Source organism: Lacerta agilis, chromosome 2, assembly GCF_009819535.1.
Source record: "Lacerta agilis isolate rLacAgi1 chromosome 2, rLacAgi1.pri, whole genome shotgun sequence".
Taxonomy (NCBI): domain Eukaryota; kingdom Metazoa; phylum Chordata; class Lepidosauria; order Squamata; family Lacertidae; genus Lacerta; species Lacerta agilis.
The window spans coordinates 35,518,794-35,541,465 of record NC_046313.1 but is presented as its reverse complement, the minus strand read 5'-3'; the positions used below and the strand labels follow the sequence as shown (position 1 = coordinate 35,541,465).

Below are 22,672 nucleotides of genomic sequence, written 5' to 3'. Positions count from 1 at the left end.
CACCCCACACTCCATCCCATGTTGTTCAACAGGGGCCCACAACCTCCACCAAACCTTTGGGGACCCAGGGGATTAACCTTCTTTCCAGTTCACAGTTCTCAGAATCCAAGCAGATGCTTCAAAACTCTTGCTATGAAATCAACAGGACTTAACAATGTTTTTGTTTTATTATGTCTTTCGTGTTCTTATTTTGTATTTTTATATTGCGAGCTGCCCTGAAATCTTCGGATAAATGAATAAAATAAACAAGTAACTTTGGCTGCCATACAATCATTGTCATTCTCGTAACGGGAATTAAGATATTTATAATATTACGAAGTGTCTTACCATACGGCAAACAGTCTTCCCTTTTGCCATGTTTAAAAAGTTGTGCCTGAAAAGTGAAAGAAAAAAATGTGTTACTAAAATGATGGAACAAGAAGAGACCGATCTTAAAAGACAGGGTTTTTTGTTTGTTTGTTTTTTAAAGAATCAATTTTTCAGGCTTGATACAGAAGCTGTTAAGTAGAATATAGTCTGCTTCCCACAGAACACCAAGTGAAACAATGTATTAGCACAAACATGTGTTTCCAGAGATGAGATTGTAGCCACTTCACTCCTCCCCTGGTCCTGCTCCTGTCACATTTCCAATGGCTAAACCATGGTTTGGCTTAGCATGTGTCCAAATCCAGGCTTTTGATCTGTCGTGCTTCAGATAAATCCCTGTTCCTATGGGACTTCGTTGCATTTTCAAAACATATCCTAAATTTGAGGAAATGCAAGATGTAAAGTAATCCTATAACCTAAGAAACTTAGTTTGCTACAGATAAGAACTTCTATGCTGAAAGTCTTTCTAACTTCTCCGTTCTTGCTGTAGCAATTTCTGGATGCGTAATAATTCAGCCTAGCCAAAAGGAAACTGTCTAAACTAACGTCTCATATTTACCCACTCTCTACTTTGGCAGAGAGCTCTACCACCCTGCTAGTTCTGTAGGACTTAAAAGCCCTCATGGCTTTGCAAACCTCTGTGATGCATCTTCACCACATAAAAAAGGGATGGAGGGAGCAATACAAAAATATGCTCATTTGGAGTCCAACATACAGGCAACAAATGCTGACAGCTCTGGGATGCCAAAATGGGAATCACCATAAAAGAAGAAAAAGCTAGACATGACCAAAATGTTCAAGATAGCAAATAAAATACCAGAAGCAGAATCTTAACATGTTCATAGCTCTCCCTTGGGTTTTATTCTCTACTGCTCAGGGGCCAGATGCAATCTGAGTCTACAATACATTGTTATACATTGTTATGATTTAAACAATTTCGCAATCTTCCCGTTTTATTCAGTAAACCTGTCATCAAATGTAAGCCTCAAGACTGTGAAGCTATGACACACACTAGCCAATGTCCACCCAAACTGCACATTTCTGGCTACTCCCAGTGCTCTTGCACAACATGAATTAACCGACAAACAAAGTAATAATCATGGCTGCTATCTGGGATTTTGGACTGGTAGCAGGTTTAGTTTGTTTAGCCAAATGCACTGAGGATACAGTCAGTTGCAATGCAATCTAAACTAGCCTTAGAATGTGTATCAAAAGAAAGAAATAACTTTTCTCCTTCCCTAAGTTATTATATGTAAATATGTACATGAAACAAGAGACACCTATACGTATGGATATCCTGAAATTTTATACTGCAAGTGAACACCAAACTTTTTTTTTCTAGCAGTAGCATCCACCATTGAATCATACAAGTAATCATGGATATGGCTCAATAGGACACAAAAACAAGCTCTATTGGAGCTGAGGAGACAGCATTTCACAAGGGAAACTGTGCAAGTCAGTGTTGCAGTTTGAAGGATAGTATTTTATTTAATTATGAAAGTGTGGGCTGGATCGTGCCATAAGTTTCTTAAACTAAAAGAGCAATGACTAAAGCAACCCAAAGAATATCCCTATGAGTTATTCATTTTTACCCATTCATTTAAACATTCAGAGACTCCAGACTGGGTACTTTATTTTAGCCTATGTTTTGTCACTCCAGTAGGAAGGAAGCCTTCCAGATAAATATGGCCAGGAGTTAAAATTAAAGGAACATAGCCCAACCCTAGAAGTATTTCCTCCTATGGAACAACTATTTACAGACTTAAGTAATTTCAACTACAGTGCATATGCAACAAAAACTCCCTGAGGCTATGCACCTGCTTTGTTTTAGGTTTTAATGAACAGCATTTCATGATCTTAAACGTAGCATTAATGAACACTACATTGCAACGTCCAGAGAACACTTTGAGGATTAGGATCAGTTTAAGGCTTTTAAATAAAAAGCATGCTAGTAGCAGAGGACTTTCAACAGACCTTGACACTTCCCTGCTAACAATGTTAAAAATGCCAGCTATATTTGTGCCAGAAAGAAGGGTTCCCCCCCCCTAAAATCAGGAGCCTTGCAGAGACATATGTAATATTACTTAAATGTTTCGGAGCACTAACTCAAGATCTTCACGGAGCTTTTAGAGAGATTTTCACATCATAAACATTGTTGAGCAATCACCAGACTATATAGGGATTTTCACCTGTGACAGAAATCCATGAAAAGAGGTTAAATCAATAGGCTTGACTGCATAAAAGATGTTACCATAGACGTAGCTGGGTATTTCCGATTCAGAATACCTTTTGGATTGTGAGTGTACATAAACATAAGGCTGGCTGCAAGTCACTGTCAGGACTCTTCTTAAGTCTGGGATAGCTCACTCAGTAAAGCATGAAACTCTCAATCTCAGAGCCGTGGCTTTGAGCCCCACATTGGGAGAAGAGATTCCAGCACTGAAGGGGATTGGACTAGATGACCCTCAATGTCCCTTCCAGCTCTATCATTCTATGATTCTAAGCACCCAAAGGAGTTGGAATTAGTTCCACATTCCATCAGTCAAGATGGCAATATGTACACGGGACTCAAGGCCAGAACTAAAGTCCCTTAGGACCTCCCAACGTCTCATTTCATTCCCAACACAAAGTGAACCAACTATAGGGCTATGAATCACATGCTGAAGTATCAACTTAACATGAGCCCAGTGCAGAATAGTTTATCAGAATAGAGATATAGTCTTTTCCCATTGCAGGCTTACTCTCTCATTGAGATAATCATTTAAGGCTAAACAATGTGCCCCCCTAAAATCTGATCTGCACTTGGAGCAGACATGGGAGAGGATCTTTTCTGTGGCCAGGCCTAGATTCCCTGCTAAGGCAGCCTACTTTGCTCCTCTGCAATGATCTTTTGCAGCAGCGTTTTAAAAAATTCCTCTTTAGAAGGCATTTCATTTGATTTTAATCCCCCCCCCCCTGCCGAAAGTTTTAGGATTCACTTGTCTTTTTAGAGCCGTGGCTTCTCTGGAGGAAACTTTTACTGGCTAGGTGACTCACTCTCTCCCCTACCGCCACATCTGTAACATGGGGGTAGTACTTCTCAAATTCATAAGAGTTGTTATAAAGAAAAACCCAATAAAGTTCCTAAAGCACATTGGTTATCATTGACAATAACTACAGATAAGGAGTTCTATACTTAGTTACAATATAGATGTGTTTTAGAGTTTGGGTGAATAATGACAATAAAGCAGAGATGGGCAAAAATAGCCAGGGTGGAAAACCATCACACGGGGATATACCTAGATTATTTGCTTGTACAATCCTATCCAGGTGCATTCAAACTACATTCCACCAAGTTCAACGAGACTTGGAACTCATTTTATAGCATAGATGAGAGAGAGGTGGTGCTTTCATATTGACTCTCTCCTGAAGCAACAAAAGGTGTGCAAAGGTCTCAGCTGAAGAAACCTATTTCTAACTAGGAAGCCAATAATATGTTTGCTTTGTCTTGTCTTCAGGAACTTTAAAAGGCCACAGCACATCGTGTTAAAAGCAGGGGAAGGTGTCTATTATATGCCTTGGGCATTCCAAAGTTACACCACGTTCCTTCCATATTAATGGGGGCACATAACATGTGCCAAACTAACCAGCCTGCTGAGAGGAATGTAGCTCTCTCTCTCTTTTAAATAATTACACCACCTACAAATTAAAGAAAATCATTGGCGTATCCTAGCGACAGAAGTGTCAGATCTGGTTTTGTTGCTTTTGAAATAACATGGTGCAAGGTACAAACAAGAACTAGTTTCTTAGTAATCAGGGTAAAACCTGACACACCTCCTAATTGTCTGCATAACCCACTTTGGTTTTGCCTTTGTAAGATGTAAGAATCAGCATTACCTCTGGGAAATCTTCCCCAAGCTATACAAATCATCACTATTTAAGACTGGCATGACTGCTTGGCAGCAGGTACATCTTGCTGCCAAACAGATGGGAATTTGCAGTTACCCTCTGGCTCCAATAAACTATGAGCAATGGGCTGTGCCCAACCTTACGGGAAGATTGAAGAGAGCACACTTAATTGCTCTTCAGCACCCCTCACAGGTCAGACAAGCAATTCACTGTTTCTAGTCCCATTTGCCCACCACACATTCATTACTAAAAGTGCAGGAGATACGCAAGCATGACAGATGAGGAATGATTTCAAGAGGAAATCACCTGGGTCAAGGAGGAGCCTATACCCAAATTAGGACAAGTTTCATATAAGCCACAGGAAGCATGCACCTGCCAATGCACTTGGGCTGGCTACTATTAGAATCCGGAGGCTCTCCGCTTTGGTTTTCTTACATGAAGGGAACTTCCCATTCCCTCCTTTGCTTTGCAGCCCCCTGCACCACCTGAAAAGCTTGTCCAAAAGACTGGGGGACCCCCATGAAGAGCATGGGATGGGCCATGACCAAACTTAGGCAAGTACTTTGTGCAAGCAGAACCCCACTGCTACAAGCAACCTTCATCCAGTTCTGACCAGTTTCCCACCCCCTCACTTCCCTCTTTAAGGGAACACAGGGGAGAGGAAGGAACTACAATGCCCCTTCTGTGAACTTTCTTCTGTTCACAGGATGGATAACATTGTTCTATAATTAATAGTTGCTTGATTAAATTTAGGGGAGGAACCATTGAACAGCTGTATAGCACAAAATGCCCCAGACTTCATCCTCAGATTCTCCAAGTATGCCTGGTGGGGAAAACCTTGCTGAAACCCTGCAGAGATATTGCCAGTCAGAGTAGATCATACAGAGATGGTTAGATCAATGATACAACATGGAATAAAACAACTTTCTATGTACCCAATTTAAAGGAGCATACAGATCAGGGACTTAGCAATTCACATAAATTTTTGAATGAACTTAATTTAAGCCCAAACTGAAAAGCTGTAAGTAGGATTAAAACCAAACTGGAATTGAACCTCCAAAATGGTCTGGTGGTAAGTGGGGGTGGGGGCAGGATCATGCACTTCTTGTCACTTTCTTCCAAGGAGAAAGGGAAGGGACAATGAAGGGAAGCAGCTTAGAACCCACCCTGCACCCTTCTAAGAGGCATGTCAGCTAAAGGCAGGCAGCAAACCTCCACATCAATGTGTCTAAAATCTAGGTTAAAGGCTCTTCACAATTAGAGACACCAAATATAGGTATATGGGCAACCCTCATAGCTACACTTCTGTTTTTGTGCCCCTGAGACAAAAGAACTGCATAGCAGGGCTATCTCTAACCTGGGGCACGGTCTACCACAGCACAAGCAGTATTTACCAAACAATGCTTGAGAGCAGGGACAATTCTCAGAGAAATGCCCTTTTCTTAAGACACAAATAAAAATAGTTCTTAAGGTACTTCTTTTCACTAACTTGCTGCCTAGGATACTTTATTTTAAAGTCATTACTCACATTTGTGTACTGTATCTCTTATGAAAAGAAATTAAGCACAACTTAATAAGTTTCTATGCCCCAGGCTACTTCAAGATGAGGACATCGCTGTCACGCAAGAACTTGGTGTGCTACGCCCTGCAGGGCTAACAAAAAAAAGTTGCTGGTTACACAGGGACAGGTTTAGAAGCAAGCCTGCCAACACAGAGCATTTATATTGTAAAATTATTCAGCAGAAGCTTCTCATAGTTATAGACGAATTGCAGGAGTTTTGCCACAAACTCTATTTCAAAGCTATTTTAACGTATCCATAAGTCAACATGCACAGATACCAGAGCCTCAGGACCAAACTACACTTTATGTTTAAAGGCATCACTGCATCTAATGTGCAGATTAAAGCAAATTAATCAATGGGAGGGGAGGCTGAAAACCAATGGGATCAAAGACATGCAGAGGGAATTTAACCTTTCCTTTGCCTGCTGCAATCCTGAGCAAAACCCCTTTCTGAGCTAGTGTTACTGAGAGAACATCTCCCATTAGTGTACTAATGAACCCCCCATGCAATTTGCATTTTTAAAAGTCTTATCTCGTTTGGCCATCAAACCTTTAACTAAGGTTAACTAAGGTTTCCCAACCCAGAAAAGTACAGTGGTGCCCCGCTAGACGAAAATAATTCATTCTACGAATCTTTTCGTCTAGCGGTTTTTTCGTCTAGCGAAGTGGCAATGCAAACCGCGGTTTTCGCTAGACGGAAAAAAAAAATTCGTCTTGCGAGGCAGCCCCTTAGACAATTCCGTCTTGCAGGGCAGCCTTCCGCTAGACGAATGCCTTCGTCTAGCGAGTTTTTCGTCTAGCGGGGCACCACTGTATCACATAGGTCCTCATGCTATACTTCTCCTAGCCTCCATCAGTCTCATGCTGGCAACCAGCACAGGCTCAAAGAACACACAGCCGACAAAGGCGCATAATGCAAATACTGTCTGTCAACAGAAGGAGCGTACATTCAGCAGCCAATGCTGCATTTTACATACAATACAGACATGCCTTATTTCAAAAGTGTATCTGAAAGAAATCAAGTAGTGCTACCTGTTGGCAATCCATCATTTCACAACAGGTGCGCTATCAACAGGTGCAGAAAAACAAGCCCATAAGTGGAATCAAGTTGTGCAATATGCAATGCATGTTTCAACAAGAACTATGTCAGTGTTAACCACTACGCATTACATTACAAATTAAACAGCAGCATTCCTGTTTGCTCAGACCAATTCAGGAAGAAACATTTCAAAGCTCAGGAACTGTTCAGATGCTACTTCTCTCCCCACTCTACCCCTCCCTGTCAAACTTCAACACATGGTGAAACTGAGGAGTGTGTGTCTTATCAATGCAAGCACAATCCCCACCTTCTCAACAACTGGAGCACATGTTCAGCAGCTAATGCTGCATTTTAGTTAGAATACTTTATCAGTACAGTGCTATGTTTATTTAAATGTATGACCCTGATTCCCTGAGGTAGAACCTGCTTTTCTAGTGGCTTCTATATCACAAGGTTTAAGGGGAAAGAGGTAGCATTCATTTAAATACAGCCATTACCTTCTGTGCATTGTGAGGTGTCAGGGGTGCAGCTCACAAACCCAAGATTCATGTCCACCTCTGCATAAGAAATAGCAACTGAACAAGCTCTAAGAGTCTGCATCTTTCCACAAAGGCTGAACCACTTTGATATAAAGATTGCCAAGATAACTTGGCCACTGAATCTGCTCAAATGAAGTCACCAGGATGTAGCTGTTTATCACCTATTTCTACAGGGCTAAATCCAGAAATGAAGCCCTCTTCCATTTTGTTATGCCATTTCAGCAAGTTATGTTGCTTCATAATCTTCAATATATGTCAAAGGCTTCAGGGAGTTGTATTCATTAATGTGAAACAACTGCTGTAAATGGCACCCCAAGTCAAATCTTACCTTACACACAGAGAGAGATTACTGCTAGTCCATTGATACATTAAACCAAGTTCTGTCTACTGTTTTCAAGATACCATACAAATCTTTTTCCTCAGACCTGATATTTTGAGTCATCTTTAGCTGGAGATGTTGAACGTGGACCAAGAAGATAATCTTAGGCACGCCACTCCCTCAAGCCTTGCTTTCTCAGCCTCAGTTCCATCTTCCTTCACACTACCAGCTACATCTCTTACAAGGTTTGTGTAAGGACACCAGATGTAATGCTTTAAGAAGCCTGAACTCTAAAAGGAAAAACACACTACTTTTTTCAAGTACAATGCACTACCACTAGTAAAGTGCCCATGGAATTTCATGGATAGGTTAATGGAAGGTGTTTGGTGTTTAAGGTAGGGAAGGAGGGTTCCAGCTATTTCTGCATCAGATCTTGCATATTATCTCTATACTTGCTCCAGTCCTGTTTTCTACTGTCTATCTACCATAGATAGGCCAAGATTGGAGTGCTCTGTGTAGGCAGTGTCTGCTTTCTATACTCTTCCCAGAAGTAATTGGGCTAGTATCCTATCCTATTGAGGCATGTCAAAAGTGGAAGAACTTGAATGTTATCCTACTTGGGCAGGCTTAATTATTTTAGGGAGGGACACCTATTTTTTTTTAAAACCTGCTAAGCAATGAGACTGAAATGTGTAGAGTAACCAATGCAAATTCTACAACTATGCAAATACAATGTGAGCAAATATATCAAATGTAATATATATATATATAAATACCATTCAAAATTCATAACACTAATTGTTGTTCATTTCCTTTTCTATAATACTAGCCAACTCCATAATACCATTTGCCTGTCACCTGTAACTTTACCTTTCATCGTGAAAGGAGAAGAACCACTGAATATATTGGGCAACTAATATAAACCCCCTGGATGTGTGGCTGCAATCATATACACTAAACTGGAAATAAATCCCATTGAACTTAATGAGACTTACTTATGGATAGACATGCATAGGATTATGCTGCAAGCAGTCAATCTATCAACAGCAGAGATATAACCAAAAGGGCAACCTAATCAATGAAGTCGCTCAATATGTATGCCACTCCTTAAGAGGAAGCAAAACCCATACATAGACAGACAGGCTTAAGGTTCTTGGTTTCAAGAAAATTAGAAATCATTCCAGTTTCGATTCAACTTGTTAAGTTTTCACCTGTTTCGTTTAACAGACACTAGTAACAGGAGAAATAAAACCACACGGAACAAAGGAATTATGATGAACATTTTGTGTCCTACATGTTTCATCATGCACAGCGGCAATGATCAGCCTTTGTTAAGTGGATGAAGAAGGCATTTAACCCTTAAAACTTGCAAAACAGGAATCTGATAGGGTAAGAAAAGGAAAGGAAAAGAACTGCGTATAAAAGCTTTTTCTACTACTAATAGTAAAATGTTTGTGAAACTCCACTAGTGTTACACTATAGTTCAACCAAACAATGAAACCTGGGCAAGTATTTACAGATGGAGGCAAAGAGCTATCCATATAGAAGCCAGCTTGGTTTTGCGGCTATATCCAACCAAGCCATACAAAATTAGATCCACTGAAATCAATGGACCCAAATAATATAAGCCTACTGATTTCAATGAGCCTACTATGAATATAAATGAGTTGGATATAAACTTTTACTATTAATGCTACTAGGGAAGAAATTAATGGACTACAATATGGGCTAATATTTGTGGTGGGGGGAGAACTAGGACAATCAAAGGCAGGAAAAAACTCAACCCCTGCTTAAGTAGTGTCTGTGAATACAACCATTTACTTTCCTCAATAAAAGTAAATGCTTGACATTCATTACTATGCAGAAAAGCAAAGCATTTGAGGGCAATGGTTTTAGTGATGAACCAGAGGGTAGTGGAGCAGAGGAAGATTTTTTCACCCACCCTGCCTTTTAATCCCTTGCACTGTTGAGTCCATTGCAGCACATAGAGCAATGGGCAGTTAGGCCAGCTTGCCCACATACAGAATGGGTGTGTAAGGAAGGTAGCCAGCACATAAAATTTGACAAGCTTTGTTGGCCCAGTTATAACAACCCACATTAGATCCTGGTTTAAGATGCTGATTTACAAGCAACAATTAAATGCAGCTTCCTGATTTAGATGTCAAGGGAACCTATGTAGTTTAACAAATCAGAAGTGCCAAAGTTGAGTGCATGAGTAGAGTGAATGAGGGAAGGAGGGAAAGTGAAAATTTGTTGAGCAAAATATTGTGTGACCTACCATGCAGCAACGTTACCAGTACTACATTGGATACAATCCAGAATGATTATCTTAGTTGATTTGCAATTATCAATTTCATTTGTCACAACCAAACTGGTAGTAAATAAAGCCACAAATATGATCAATTAAAACTAATGTTATCAATCCATTTTCAGTGGCAAATTATGTGTCCTTCAGTTGCACAATGCATTAATGGTATAACTGGCAACATGCAAGTCTTCTTCTGGGGATGGTGCATATAATACTGGAAAACAGGTTTTCTGTATATTTAATACTTACATAGCTTTCACAGCTGCAACTTCTCCTGCCACAGTGTTGTCAAAATGAAAAACCTGTATCTGTATCACTCTCTGCTATGCAACTATTAATAGCAGAGGATTTTTGTTCCATATTGCATCTGGCAATCACATACTGTACTTAAATAATGATAAATGTTTCCAAAGCTTAAGGGATGGGAAGGTAATTGAATGCCATCTACTGGGTTTCTGCCAACAAGAGCATTTAGAGGAAAAATATTTCAGATTATCTTTGAAAGAAATAGCATTGTTTACCAGGGCTTGAAGCATGCCATCCATTACAATAGCTCCCTCCATAGTCTGAAAGGAGGATTTAGATAACGTTGAAAGGGTCCAGTCCAGGAAGTCTGCCATTCTTTTTTGTTTGACATCAGGGCGGGTAATAAACCTGTTGTAGAAAAAAAAACATTGCAAGTTACCTATTCACAGCAGTTCAGTTGGTAACTCATTTTTCCTGTTAGACAAACTGGTTTTTTTGTTCCTAAAGGCAACTGGCCAATGGATGTTTTCCAACATATTTTGGATGGGAACATTCCAACTGTCAGCAATATAACCCTGTCTTTTTCTAAAGAAGGTCATAACCCAAAAATTTATACTGTCACAGTTAACAGCCAATTGTCTTAAAATTAGAGTGGGACACTTTATTTACATAAACGGAATAATATGCTGTGTGTTTTGCCTTACTACTACAGTGGATGCTTGGGTTGCAAACGCACAGCACCGCTTCTGCACATGCGCAAAGCACGATTTAGCGCTTCTGCACATGCTCCGAAACCCGGAAGTAACCCATTCCAGTACTTCCAGGTTCAGCGCGGTGCGCAACCCGAAAACGCACAACCTGAAGCGTCTGTAACCCAAGGTATGACTATCTGAAAAGCTGGAAGCAAATCAAGAAACAGAGTGAATACTTAAGAGTCACTAGGGAAAAATGCAAATAAGCAGAAGGTAGCAGAACAATCCTAGGAGCAGAAGACAACTTCTATTCTTCTTCCATGCTAATATTAGCAGAAAACCACAGTGCTAGTTTCCACCATTCTTATCAAGAAAGGTTTATGTTCCCACTTCTTCTTTTTTTACCAAAAACAGAACTTGAATGACAAGTGCTTTATAGCGATATTTAAAAAACAAAAAACAAAGATAAAGTATTGATATGAAATATACCAACATGCACTGCTGTCAAAAGGTTCATCTGCCACTATGTACCATTGACCAATCCAAAATACTGTAAATTGTTAGTCGGTTTGCTTAGAACTCCCACTAGATGTCACTAGAAACCTACATTTACTTTACTCCAATGCTCTGAGGCCAGTTTCATAATACAATGCATTTTTTGTGCCGCCTGAAGAGCCTTTTGCTATAGGCGATATTCCATAACCACATTCTTACAATAGAGCCAATGATAATATTGTTACTTCTTAACTTCCAAACAATTTTGCCACCATAAAACCAGCATAAAAAAATGTGTGATAGGAACCAGACATTGCCAGAAGGATAACCTTTTAGTTTTTACCATAGATTTCACAAGTCCATTTGACAAATCAGTGCTGGACAGGGGGAGGGAGGGAATCTCATCACTGAATTCAATGGGAGGTTTTGTACAAATGTTGGGGCAGTATTTAAAAGTGGTCTAAGCTATCTGGTTATGCTTGCACACCATTAACATAAGGAAACCCTCATTTCACTTATAAATTGTTGCATCACTTCATAAGATTATACTGTGAAAAAGAAATCAGTTCCTTAAAGTCAGCACCTACGGCAGAAATATTGCAACTATCAATTTTTCCCAGACAGGGAAAAGAAGGCAATTCTCAATGACCCAGGATGCTAAGAGGCTTCAGTTTAGATATATAATTTTGTTCCCCGCAACCTGCAAATTTAGGTGGCTGAGTGCCGATAATGGCCTTGTTTTGGTTCCAACTATAAGAAACAAGAGGAAAGTATTAGCAGGTTCAAGTGATGCTCAGCCGAACAAAACGTTTTTCAAAATAACACAAAAAGGACCCACACAAAATGGCCAAGTGTGAACAGCTCAGTGTTTCAAGGAACCAATGAGCGTTGAGTGTCCATTGAAAAAGAGAAATGGAACGTTTGGTGAGAAGCTAGCTTCAACTGGACTGCTTGAGCTTATTACAGCTTATATGTCGTGGGGTTAGAGCATGGCTAGCTGGCACCCTGAACAGGAATCCTCCCATTAGGCAGTGAGGATGTTATTGTACATACACCAACAGTAATGAGACATTACATCTTCTGTCAATATCAGCTTAAGTGACTTACTTTGAGACCAAAACTGCAGCTGCATCTCGAGCTTTGTCACTTACAATCAAATAGGACTAAAAACAAAAACAAAATTGAGTTAGAGGAGTTTGCAACATTAAAACCAAATGTTCACAATGTTTGCATGCAAACACTTCACCTAAGTATCTATGCAAGTCAGAATGGGGACAAACCACAGAAGGGGTATCCAAATATGGACTTCATACAGAGTTACTGAAGTGTGAATTATTGGGACTTCAAAGTGCAGTATAGGGCTGTTGGAAAGCCCTTTTGCAAACACCCTCCTTGTTTCATCTTATTAAAAGTGAAAATTAAATATTGGTATATTTAAAACACAAGCAGAGTGATCTTGGTGTTAATCCCAGGGAAGATAATGGAGAATAAATTCACAAGAATTCAAATTTACAGATGAACAAGATTCCAACTACACATTTTCTTAATATAAACACATTATGAGGAATTTATATTTTTATACAGTCATACCTCTGGTTGCGTTTGCTGCGGGTTGCATTCGGCACGGGTTATGAATGCGCTGAACCCGGAATGCGCTTCAGGTTGCGCGCTGCTCATGTTGCGAACAGGGCTCCGCAACGGATCCCGTTCGCAACCAGAGGTACCACTGTATTGGGGTTTTTTTGCAAAGTATTTTACAGCAACTATCTTGTTTTATCTAAAATATCTTTTTATATGTTATGTTCTGATAAGTTAAACTCTTTGAGTACAGATAAAAGATTATTGTTCTTGATTAAATGTCTATATAAAAGCACTGTGCTGAAGGTGCACTGCACTACAAATGGGAAGCTCACAGGATCCGGACCAGCTACAAAGGAAGTTAAGCAAGGTTGTATCCTAGCTCCTGCACCGTTTAATTTATTTCTAAATGATATGTTATGTATTTTTGTCTTTTTATATTCTAAACTGCCCTGTGATCCTCAGTTGAAATAAATAATACAAGTTATTGTTTTACCATTTGACAGATGAGATGTTCAAATTAAGAAACAGTGACTTGCCAAACAACATACATCACAGCAAATATAAGCCTTTAAATGAGGTTTCCCACACCTAAGTCCAAGACTAAATCTAATACCCCAGAACAACCCCAAACAACTGTAAAGGCTTATTAATATTACAAAAGATATTCTGCTTTCTACAGACTGCTGAATAGATCCACCAATACTCGCTTTTGCCACTTTGAGGATGCGATCCATTGTTGGCACTCGGGGGCATCCTTCTTGGGAAGAGATGTTTCCATCCAGCCGTGCCAAATCGAACGGGATCAGGCATGTTACAGACAACCACAACAAGAGCATGTAGCGTGTCTCCCAGGTCTAACAAAACACAGAAAAAAATTATCTTTATTATAAAAGTTGTTTTTAAAAATAGTCTGTGCCCCCAGAAAGCTTGCAGCACACACATGTGAAAACCATCTCCATATGCAAAATGTAGATCACTATTACAAAAAAAATAGGAAAGATGTAGGAATGAAATAGGACCTCCAAGATTTAGTTTTAATTGAATATGGAAGGACAGTTACACAAGTTTAAATGGAACAAGGTTCAGCTAGAATACTTTATTCACACACAAGCCTAAGCCCCAACAAATCATGGTTCCTGACGACATGTGCAAACATAAGATAGGAATTTCATTATTCTGAAAAAGCTCATAGATGGAACGCTCCAGAAGTAGTTTTCTCATTCCCGTATCTTTTTATCAAGATAAAAGCTTTTAATTTTCAACGTGCAGTTCCCTGTACCTTCAGAAATAAGTGAGAATGCAATTGCCTCTTTAGAATACTGTACAGGGTAAGCAGCAACTTTTGGTAAAAGGGTATATAAAGCATGCAGATATGACAGCAGTGTTTCAAAACAGTGTGAGTGAAAGCACACCTGTGAACATACAAAGCTGCCCTTTAGCAAAACAGACCACTGCCCCCCTCCTCCCATTTAGTGTAAACCACATGGACTGGCAGCAATTCGCCCAAGGTTTCAGACAGGGTTCCTTCCAAGCCTTACCTGAAAACGCTAGGAGCTGAACCTAGGAGCTTCTGCGTACAATGTATGAGCTCCACTACTAAGCTATGGCCCCATCCAAAACACATGTAATCATATTTGCACATGTTCCTCATGAAACTGACAATGTGCTAGTCCAACTCAGAGTAGACCCACTGAAATGCATGGATTTATTACTTTCAGTTGTTCTCCCCCGAGTAGGATTAGCATTTGATACAGGCACTGTATATTTTAATAGCATTCCCCTATCCGTTTCTTTCATTTACATACAGAGGTTTCGGTGAGGGATGGGGGTGGGTGAAATGGCTGTCCTCTGCATGTCTGACATCAATGGGGGAAGTGGAAAGGAGGAGAAGGATCACAAAAGGTTGAAAAGCCTGCCTTGTGCAACCCTTCTCACACCTCCCCTTTCCAACCTCTGATGTGGGGATTTGGGCAGGTGAGCGGGACAACCCACTTGTCAATCATGCAGCATCCAAATTATCTCATGTAATTCAAAGTTAGCCTATGAGGTGGGATCCAAAAAGCTTCCCCATCCCTGGTCTAATGAGTTGTGGCAGTGGGGAGAGGGGGGTTGCTGGGAGAGATGCAGGCAGAATTATAGGTGGGGTTGGTGAGCAACACAAGCAGGGGCAGACATGAACTCACCTCATGGTCTTTAGGATCCTGAGATTCCAGCATATCCAAGACAGGTTGTACATCAACTACTTCATGAGGAAACATGCGAAGGAAAGTTTTATACCCTCGTACCTAGCAAAAAAAATGTTTCTCAAGTAAACAATTCATTTCCAGTTATAGTACTATAAAAATGAAGGACACAGCAGCAACAAAAGCAATGTGTTATGCAGTATTCCCTCCCCCCACAAAAAAACACCTGAGGTACCAGGTTTAATTTATAGCATACTAGGCCTAGTTTTCACTGAGGCAGTCAATTTGTGTCTAGACGACACCATTTTGGACTACAGGTGGGGATTCACACAATAGGATACTCTTCCATGAAGAAACATTCCTACAGAAAATTATCATATCATGGAGAAGGCTAGGCTGTAACGGTTCTTCCTAACATACTAGCTGTTTGTGTAAGCTGGCACTTGCATCTGAAGTGGTACAAGTCAAAGGCTTACCACCTCTGTAACAATGGAAACAAAGTAAGAGAATGCTGAGATAGCATCAAGGAGGAGGAAAGGGATAGCAAATGGTCCGCCCGCCCGCCCAGCAAAATCCACCCCCATAATTGATGCCATCAGGCCCCAGAGATACAGGAAGAGTGCAGAGGAACAGCATCTGTGGCAATGAGACTTGGCAGCAAACCATTCGGGAAAACAGAAACCCACATTAGCGACATTCCCCTTAAAAAGAGATCTTGCATCAAATCCCAAATCTTTTTTTTGTATACTCAGGCATATAAAGAGCAATTTATCAGCACTTGTGGAAACTGAGAGGGCTTGATCAGATGTGTGCTGTCTGGTATGCTGTCTGGATCACAGCCATTCAGCTTCTAGTATAGCCACTCTATTAATTATTATTATTATTATTATTAACTTATTTATTTATTTATTTATTAATATTTTTAGCGTGTTCTGTTTCTAGTTCTTCTGTCTCTCATGCCTGCCATTTATATGCCCCTCGATCTGTAGCTGGTAGATACTGGTATCTCAACTAGCAATGGAGGAGGTCTTTGGCCATAGCAATGGAGGAGGTCTTTGGCCACTTAAGCTACGTGACTTTAATTTGAGCTTGGTAAAGTATATGAAATAATAATACCCCAAGTATCACTTGGGTAGAAGGAAAAGTCCTCAACAGCAATCAATATACACATTTTCCTCCTTATGTTTTTCCACCACAAAGTCATGTTCTTAAAAATACCAGCCTGTGATGGTTGCAACACTTGTACAAGACAAGAAACGCTGCATGTTTCTCTTTGCTGGAACTCCAGAAACTGGATTGCAAAACATTCTGGCTTATTTCTGGTTGATGGCAGTACAGTGGTGCCTCGCCAGACGAAATTAATTCGTTCCACGAGTTGTTTCGTATTGCGAAAAATTTGTCTTGCGAAGCACGGTTTCCCATAGGAACGCATTGAAATTTAATTCCCATAGGAATGCATTGAAATTTTCGTCTTGCGAAGCACGACCATAGAAAATTTCGTCTTGCGAGTCACCTAAAAAATCGCAAAACCCTTTCGTCTAGTGAGTTTTTCGTTGCGCGAGGCATTCGTCTTGCGAGGTACCACTGTAGCTCACAATCATTAAGAAATCATAGTTTCATTAGGTATTACCTACCAAGCTCCTACATACTCCCCATAACTATTTCACAGTCATCCTGTTACCACCTCTTCCCTCCCTAACTCCAACCAACACCTTCTCTGCACCACTTTGTTTTCTAAAAGGTAAAAAGGACTGTAGCAATCAAGGACTTGCCATTCAGTTTCTCTCCATCAGAAATCCCAGTGAGGCCCCCAACCTAGACTTTTGGAAACCCAGAGCCCTTGAGAATGTATAAATATATGATCAACAAAACACAGTATTATCTGTAATCTCACACTACTTTTTGTTTTGTCAGGCATACAGATCAAGGGGGGGGGGGACCAGAACAATTAGTGGTTAGCATTCTGCCATTACAGCAGAATAAAGATAGTAAGACTATTTGATATTAACAATCAGTCACGCTGCACTGAGAATTTATAGCAACTGCTTTCATAAAAGAATAGGGAACCATTTTAGGACTATGGCAACCAATGTCCATTCCATTGTTCATTGTCTCATTTCTTTTCTTTTCCTGTTTGCAGTTCACTGTGCCAGCATAGTCACAAGCTGGTCTTTCTGTATTTCACAATCTAATACACAAGGCAGAAAACTGGGGAATAACTCATAATTAAGAGTCACTTACGCATATGTAGTACTTCAAGCAACAAGCTTATAAACAATATTCTTATTACCAACTTTTGTTCAGAAAACATGAAGTACTGACTTCCTGATAATGAACTGTGAAAGTGGAACCCTAACTATTAACAAACCCAGATTAAATACCAAGTATTTCTAGAGCTTACTGAAACATATCCCCTGGGGTGGAGAATCCCATTTCTAACATGTTACCTTTGAAAAGATGTAAAGAAATTGAAAGGTCAGATGAATTAAAGAACAGGGAGATGCTTCATCCTGGATAATAAGCAGCAGTGAATTCAACATCGACTCTAGAGAAAACACAGGCAAAATGGTAGAAAAGACATTATTCTGCATATTTGTTTCTTTATTTTTACACGTGTCTGGGGAAAAAAACAATGTCAAGACTACTTTAGGAACAGCGAGTTTTTCGTCTAGCGAGGCATTCGTCTAGCGGGGCACCACTGTATTCTAAGATTCTATCAAAATCTTCAAAAACAGCACAACAAAACTTACCTAGATGTGGATCCAAAAGGTGAGGCTGTTCCTGATAATTGTTCAATATAACTGAAAGATAAAAGCATATCCAGTAGAAAATCTGAAATCAATCTGAAAATGTTGTTTTAAAAGGAAACAGCATTAACATTCCTAGCTTGAAACTACTGTTTCTTTAAAAAAATAGCATGTCAATAGTTATCCTGAGCAGCAAAGGAGTACCATTTGCTTTTTAAAAATGCAAGTGGAAATATATGATTAAATCAAATTATTTATGTCCTCTTGTGAATTCCTAAAAAAGTCTCTTACCAGGGGAACTGGTAGGACAGAGCATACTAGACCATTCCACCCCTTATTCCTATCCCTAAGCTTCCCAACTACTGTACTAAAAAATATTTTTGTTCCAACAGGGGTCTGGAGTCACTCTCATAAATGAGCCAGTGATATGTCCCCAGAGCAAATGCTCCTCTCATTGGCTCATCACTCTTTACTTCAGGCAGACTATCAGTCTATACCAGGCAGAGGGCCTTCTCGGTAGTGGCACCCGCCCTGTGGAACGCCCTCCCACCAGATGTCAAAGAGAACAACTACCCCCAGACTTTTAGAAGACATCTGAAGGCAGCCCTGTTTAGGGAAGCTTTTAATGTTTGATGAAAGCCAACCAGAGTGCCTGGGGAAACCCAGCCAGCTGGGCAGGGTATGAATAAATTAATTATTATTATTATTATTATTATTATTATTATTATTATTATTATTATTATTATTACTTCTACTCTCTTATTACACACTCAGATGGCAAAGCCTACTGTTCTTATAATTAGTCTTTGGCTCAGTGCATGCAGAAGGTCCCAAGTTCAATCCCCTGCATCTGCAGGTAGGGATGAGAGAGACTCTCTCCCTGAAACCATGGAAAGCTATTGCTTGTCAGTGAAGACAATATTAAGCTAGATGGATCAATAGTCTGACTCACTAAATGGCAGCTTATATTTTCTCCATATATGTTCCAACTTTATATTAGACAAAAATTGTTTTTGTCAACATTTATTATTATTTATTGCATTTCTATCCCTGCCCTCTTTTCTAAAGGAGCCCAGTTTGACAAACATCAAAAAGTAAAAATAATACAATGGTACCTCGGTTTACGAACTTAATCCATTCTGGAAGTCCGTTCTTAAACCGAGACGCGCTTTCCCTAATGAGACCTCCCGCCGCTGGTGCCTTTCCACCATTCAGATTCTGTTCTCAAACCAAGACACTATTTCCAGTTATGCAGAGTTTGTAAACCAAATCGTTCTTAAACCAGACTGTTCTTAAACTGAGGTACCACTGTACTATTTAAAATAAAATAACACATTCAAAACATTTTGAAACAATTTAAAAGCCATCTAGAAATATTTAAAATCAATTATATATCCTCACATTTACTAATTTCAAAGTTGCCATGGCTAGTATGCTTCAGCAACCAAATGCCTGGGTAAATAGAAATGTTTATTATTATTATTTCTCCTGTAAAGGGGTTGGTTGCTTGGTTGGTTGGTTGGTTTGTTCATTCATTCATAATACAAGCACTTCAATGATGCTACATTAAATCATCACTCTCTTTTGAACCTTCTAAAGGTGTTATTGGTACAGCAGGTGAGGAACTAGATTCAGTCAGAGGACTGGATCCAGAATTGGCCCACTCTCCAAGGTGCCACTTCTGAGACATTTGGGGGGATCCATCCACCTGACAATCACCTGACATCAGGCAACACTAAATTCAGGCTGCAGGAACAGGCACAGGCTTATCTCCAATTCTAGAGCTACAGTATTATGTGCTTGCTCCTTGAGAGTACAAGGTGGCAGCAGAGGCTTACCTCCAATTAAGTACCTGAATTGGATTTAACAGATCACAACACCTGACATCATTTGACACTGAGTGACTACCAGGTGGATGTGGTTTGCCGATATGGCCCACAAGCCAAAATCAGAGGACTAATTAGGCCCACGGGATGGAAGTTCCCCGCTACTGTGCTAGAGGATACTCATTTTTTTGGAGAAATTTAACAACCCCATTTGTCCGCTTTGCTCTAATGTTATTATTGCTTCACTGTTTTTTATTGCATTTCCACAATGGACTAGTTTGCACGTCACACCATGGTTTAATGTGAACACAAGAGTGTGTGATCTCCTGGACCCAGCCACTTTGCTACTGTGCAATGTTGAGCTAAGCCATCTGAACCTGCATTCATTCTTGGATAAAACCTATGGTGAGAGCTAAACCACTAGTCTGGATCTGAATGACATGCTAAGCCAAACCATGGCACAGGTCAGCACAGCAACAAAACTGGGTGGGAGAGAAGTGGCTGGGATCGCTTCTCCAAGTGTTTGCACATTTGCACTACTTTGCCATGATCTGGCTCAGTGTGACGTGTGAAGCAGGTCAGTAAGTCATTTTAAATGTTCTATTATTCAGTAATGTTGAACTACCAAATGCAACTGGAGAGTTATAGGAGGCAATCATCTGCAATATTCTATAACAGACTGCAACCATGTCTGTAATCACAAAAGCTTGTATCCTAACTTTCCTTTGTGGTTTTATTTTAGGACAAAGCTCAGAGGGAATGGTAACAATGGCATTTTTAGAGAGTAACCAATCCACTTCAGCAATTTATTTCAGCAATAAAGAGATTAACATTTTGAGAATATTATGAAAACTTGAACATTTTCAAATAAGCATTACTGTTTGCATACTGTAAATTGCTATTGCTTTCCTATGGCCACCTACAAGGCAATCTTGATCAATCTTTTACTCAGAATAAGCTCCATTGTATCCAGTGGGACTTACTCTCTAGTAAGTGTGTTGAGGATTTTAGGTCTATAGAGTTAATGGATAAGGTGAACAAGAGTCATCTTAGTTCACAATTCACATGCTTAACCATTACACTTGGTAGGATCTGGTGACAACATCCCAATCATCAGTTGTACATACTAAAAGGGAGACCTCATACCTTTAAATTTTTCAAGCGCTGTTTCTCTCAATGATAGGTTTCCATGCACTGATCTGAGAGAATTAATCAACTCCTGTATTTCCTGACTCTCTGAAAAGGTCTCAAGTATATTTCCCTTGGCGATGACATCAGGCTCCAGGCATCTGCTATCCTCTTGCTCAGACCCATCTCCGTTCATCTCATTTAAAACCATCTTCAGCTCGTGACAAATTCTTCTCTAGGCAGAGACACAGCAAACCAGCATTTACCATCACAGTTAAATTTCCCAATTAAGTTTACAACCCTATACTGAGCTTCCTGAAAGCAAGACCCATTGAATTCAATGGGGAATTCTTCCAAGTAGACTTGTGTACAACTACACTGCAAATTTGCCTTGCACGATGGTGGCAATCCAAGAGCACATAAGAGAATTGCACTTAAGCTCAATTATTTTCAGTGGGCTTAAATCTGTGCTGGCATGTGCCCGTTCTTTCCCCATAGAAAAATAACGGGACAGTGTATAAAAGGAATTTCCTTCCATTGCTATATATATCTCATGTTCCACATGCAATTTAACAAGAGCCCCTTCTCCCATCTCTTCCAAATCCTATCCGCTTCCAGAGGATACATTTCTATTCTGACAGGGATGGAAAGGTTAGTTCAGTTTTAAAAATATAAATAAGGCCTTGATGCAGTATGGCTGTATGCATGCCATGAGGATTGCTCGGGAATAATAATAATAATAATTTATTATTTGTACCCCGCCCATCTGGCTGGGTCTCCCTAGCCACTCTGGGCGGCTTCCACCAAACATTAAAATACATTTAAAATATCAGTTTAAAAACTTCCCTAAACAGGGCTGCCTTCAGGGATGCACTGTCCCTTTGCAAATAAAAATGTATAGCAATTGAAGCTGCTTGCACCAGGCCTGCCTGCGTTCAAGCCCAGCGGGGAAGCTACACCCCTGAACCTGGAATCCCGCCCGTTAACACCCGACGTATTACCAGGGCTTTTGTTGCCATACTGAGAGAGAGTTAATACTGTGCATTCGTTTTTCAGGGCTGAGGCGGAGAAAAGCATTTCGCACGAACTGAAAAGCATGAGAATTCCGCCTTAATTGAGGTGCAAGGCTGAAGCTGAGGGCGGTTTTTTAACAGATGCAGCAGAGCCGCGCACCGCCCTCCTTCTCCGGGGCCTGGCGCCCAAGACATCCCCTGGGCGTCCTCATCGTGGGAAAGCCTCTTCCCGTTTCCCAAGAAGGCTCGCCATCTCGCCCCTGGCCCTACCCTCGCCTCTCCCAGGCTCCTGCGAACCACGGAAAGCCCCGAGCCAAGCTCAGCGCCACTCCCCACGGCGAGTCCCACAAGAGCTCGCCACTTGCAGGATTACCTTTCGTCGTTGGCGCCTGCGCTCAGAAGAGGCCTCTCCTGGTACGGCTCCTCGCGCGGGTCAGAAGTGCTCGGCGGACGTCCGCGCCTGGGCTGCGAGAAGGGGAGGGGCCCGGCAGCAGAGGGAGGGAGGGCGAGGAAGGGGAAAGGGGATTGGCTGGGAAGGAGGAATTTTTTCTTTTTGTGGCAGAGACGGGATGTAGGTGTGGTGTTTCTGGTGGAGCTACATCGCGGGAAAGTCTTTCTTTAAACGCCAAGAGCTGCTTGCCCTGTGCTGTGCAGGAGGCGTTTCCTTGGATGTTAGAGCGCTGGTCATAACCCGCTAAATAATAATAATAATAATGATAATAATAATAATAATAATAATAA

The 22,672-nt window shown here is 40.5% G+C and overlaps 1 protein-coding gene across 5 annotated transcripts in view; it reads right to left on the bottom strand.

The window, feature by feature from the left end:
- TBCD (tubulin folding cofactor D) overlaps window positions 1-22,415 on the bottom strand; it is a 120,975-nt gene extending 98,560 nt beyond the window's left edge. Inside the window, exons 1-9 of one of the 5 annotated variants that reach the window (XM_033139510.1) lie at window positions 22,305-22,415; window positions 20,937-21,153; window positions 17,968-18,018; window positions 17,665-17,762; window positions 15,218-15,319; window positions 13,742-13,888; window positions 12,561-12,616; window positions 10,542-10,674; window positions 328-373 (exon numbers count right to left, since the gene is read on the bottom strand). In XM_033139510.1, the coding sequence (XP_032995401.1) occupies window positions 328-373; window positions 10,542-10,674; window positions 12,561-12,616; window positions 13,742-13,888; window positions 15,218-15,319; window positions 17,665-17,762; window positions 17,968-18,018; window positions 20,937-21,129 (826 nt within the window). In that variant the 5' untranslated portion in view covers window positions 21,130-21,153; window positions 22,305-22,415. The other 4 variants (XM_033139513.1, XM_033139511.1, XM_033139512.1 and 1 more) reach the window with 4 other exon arrangements.
- Between the last annotated feature and the right edge of the window lie 257 nt (window positions 22,416-22,672).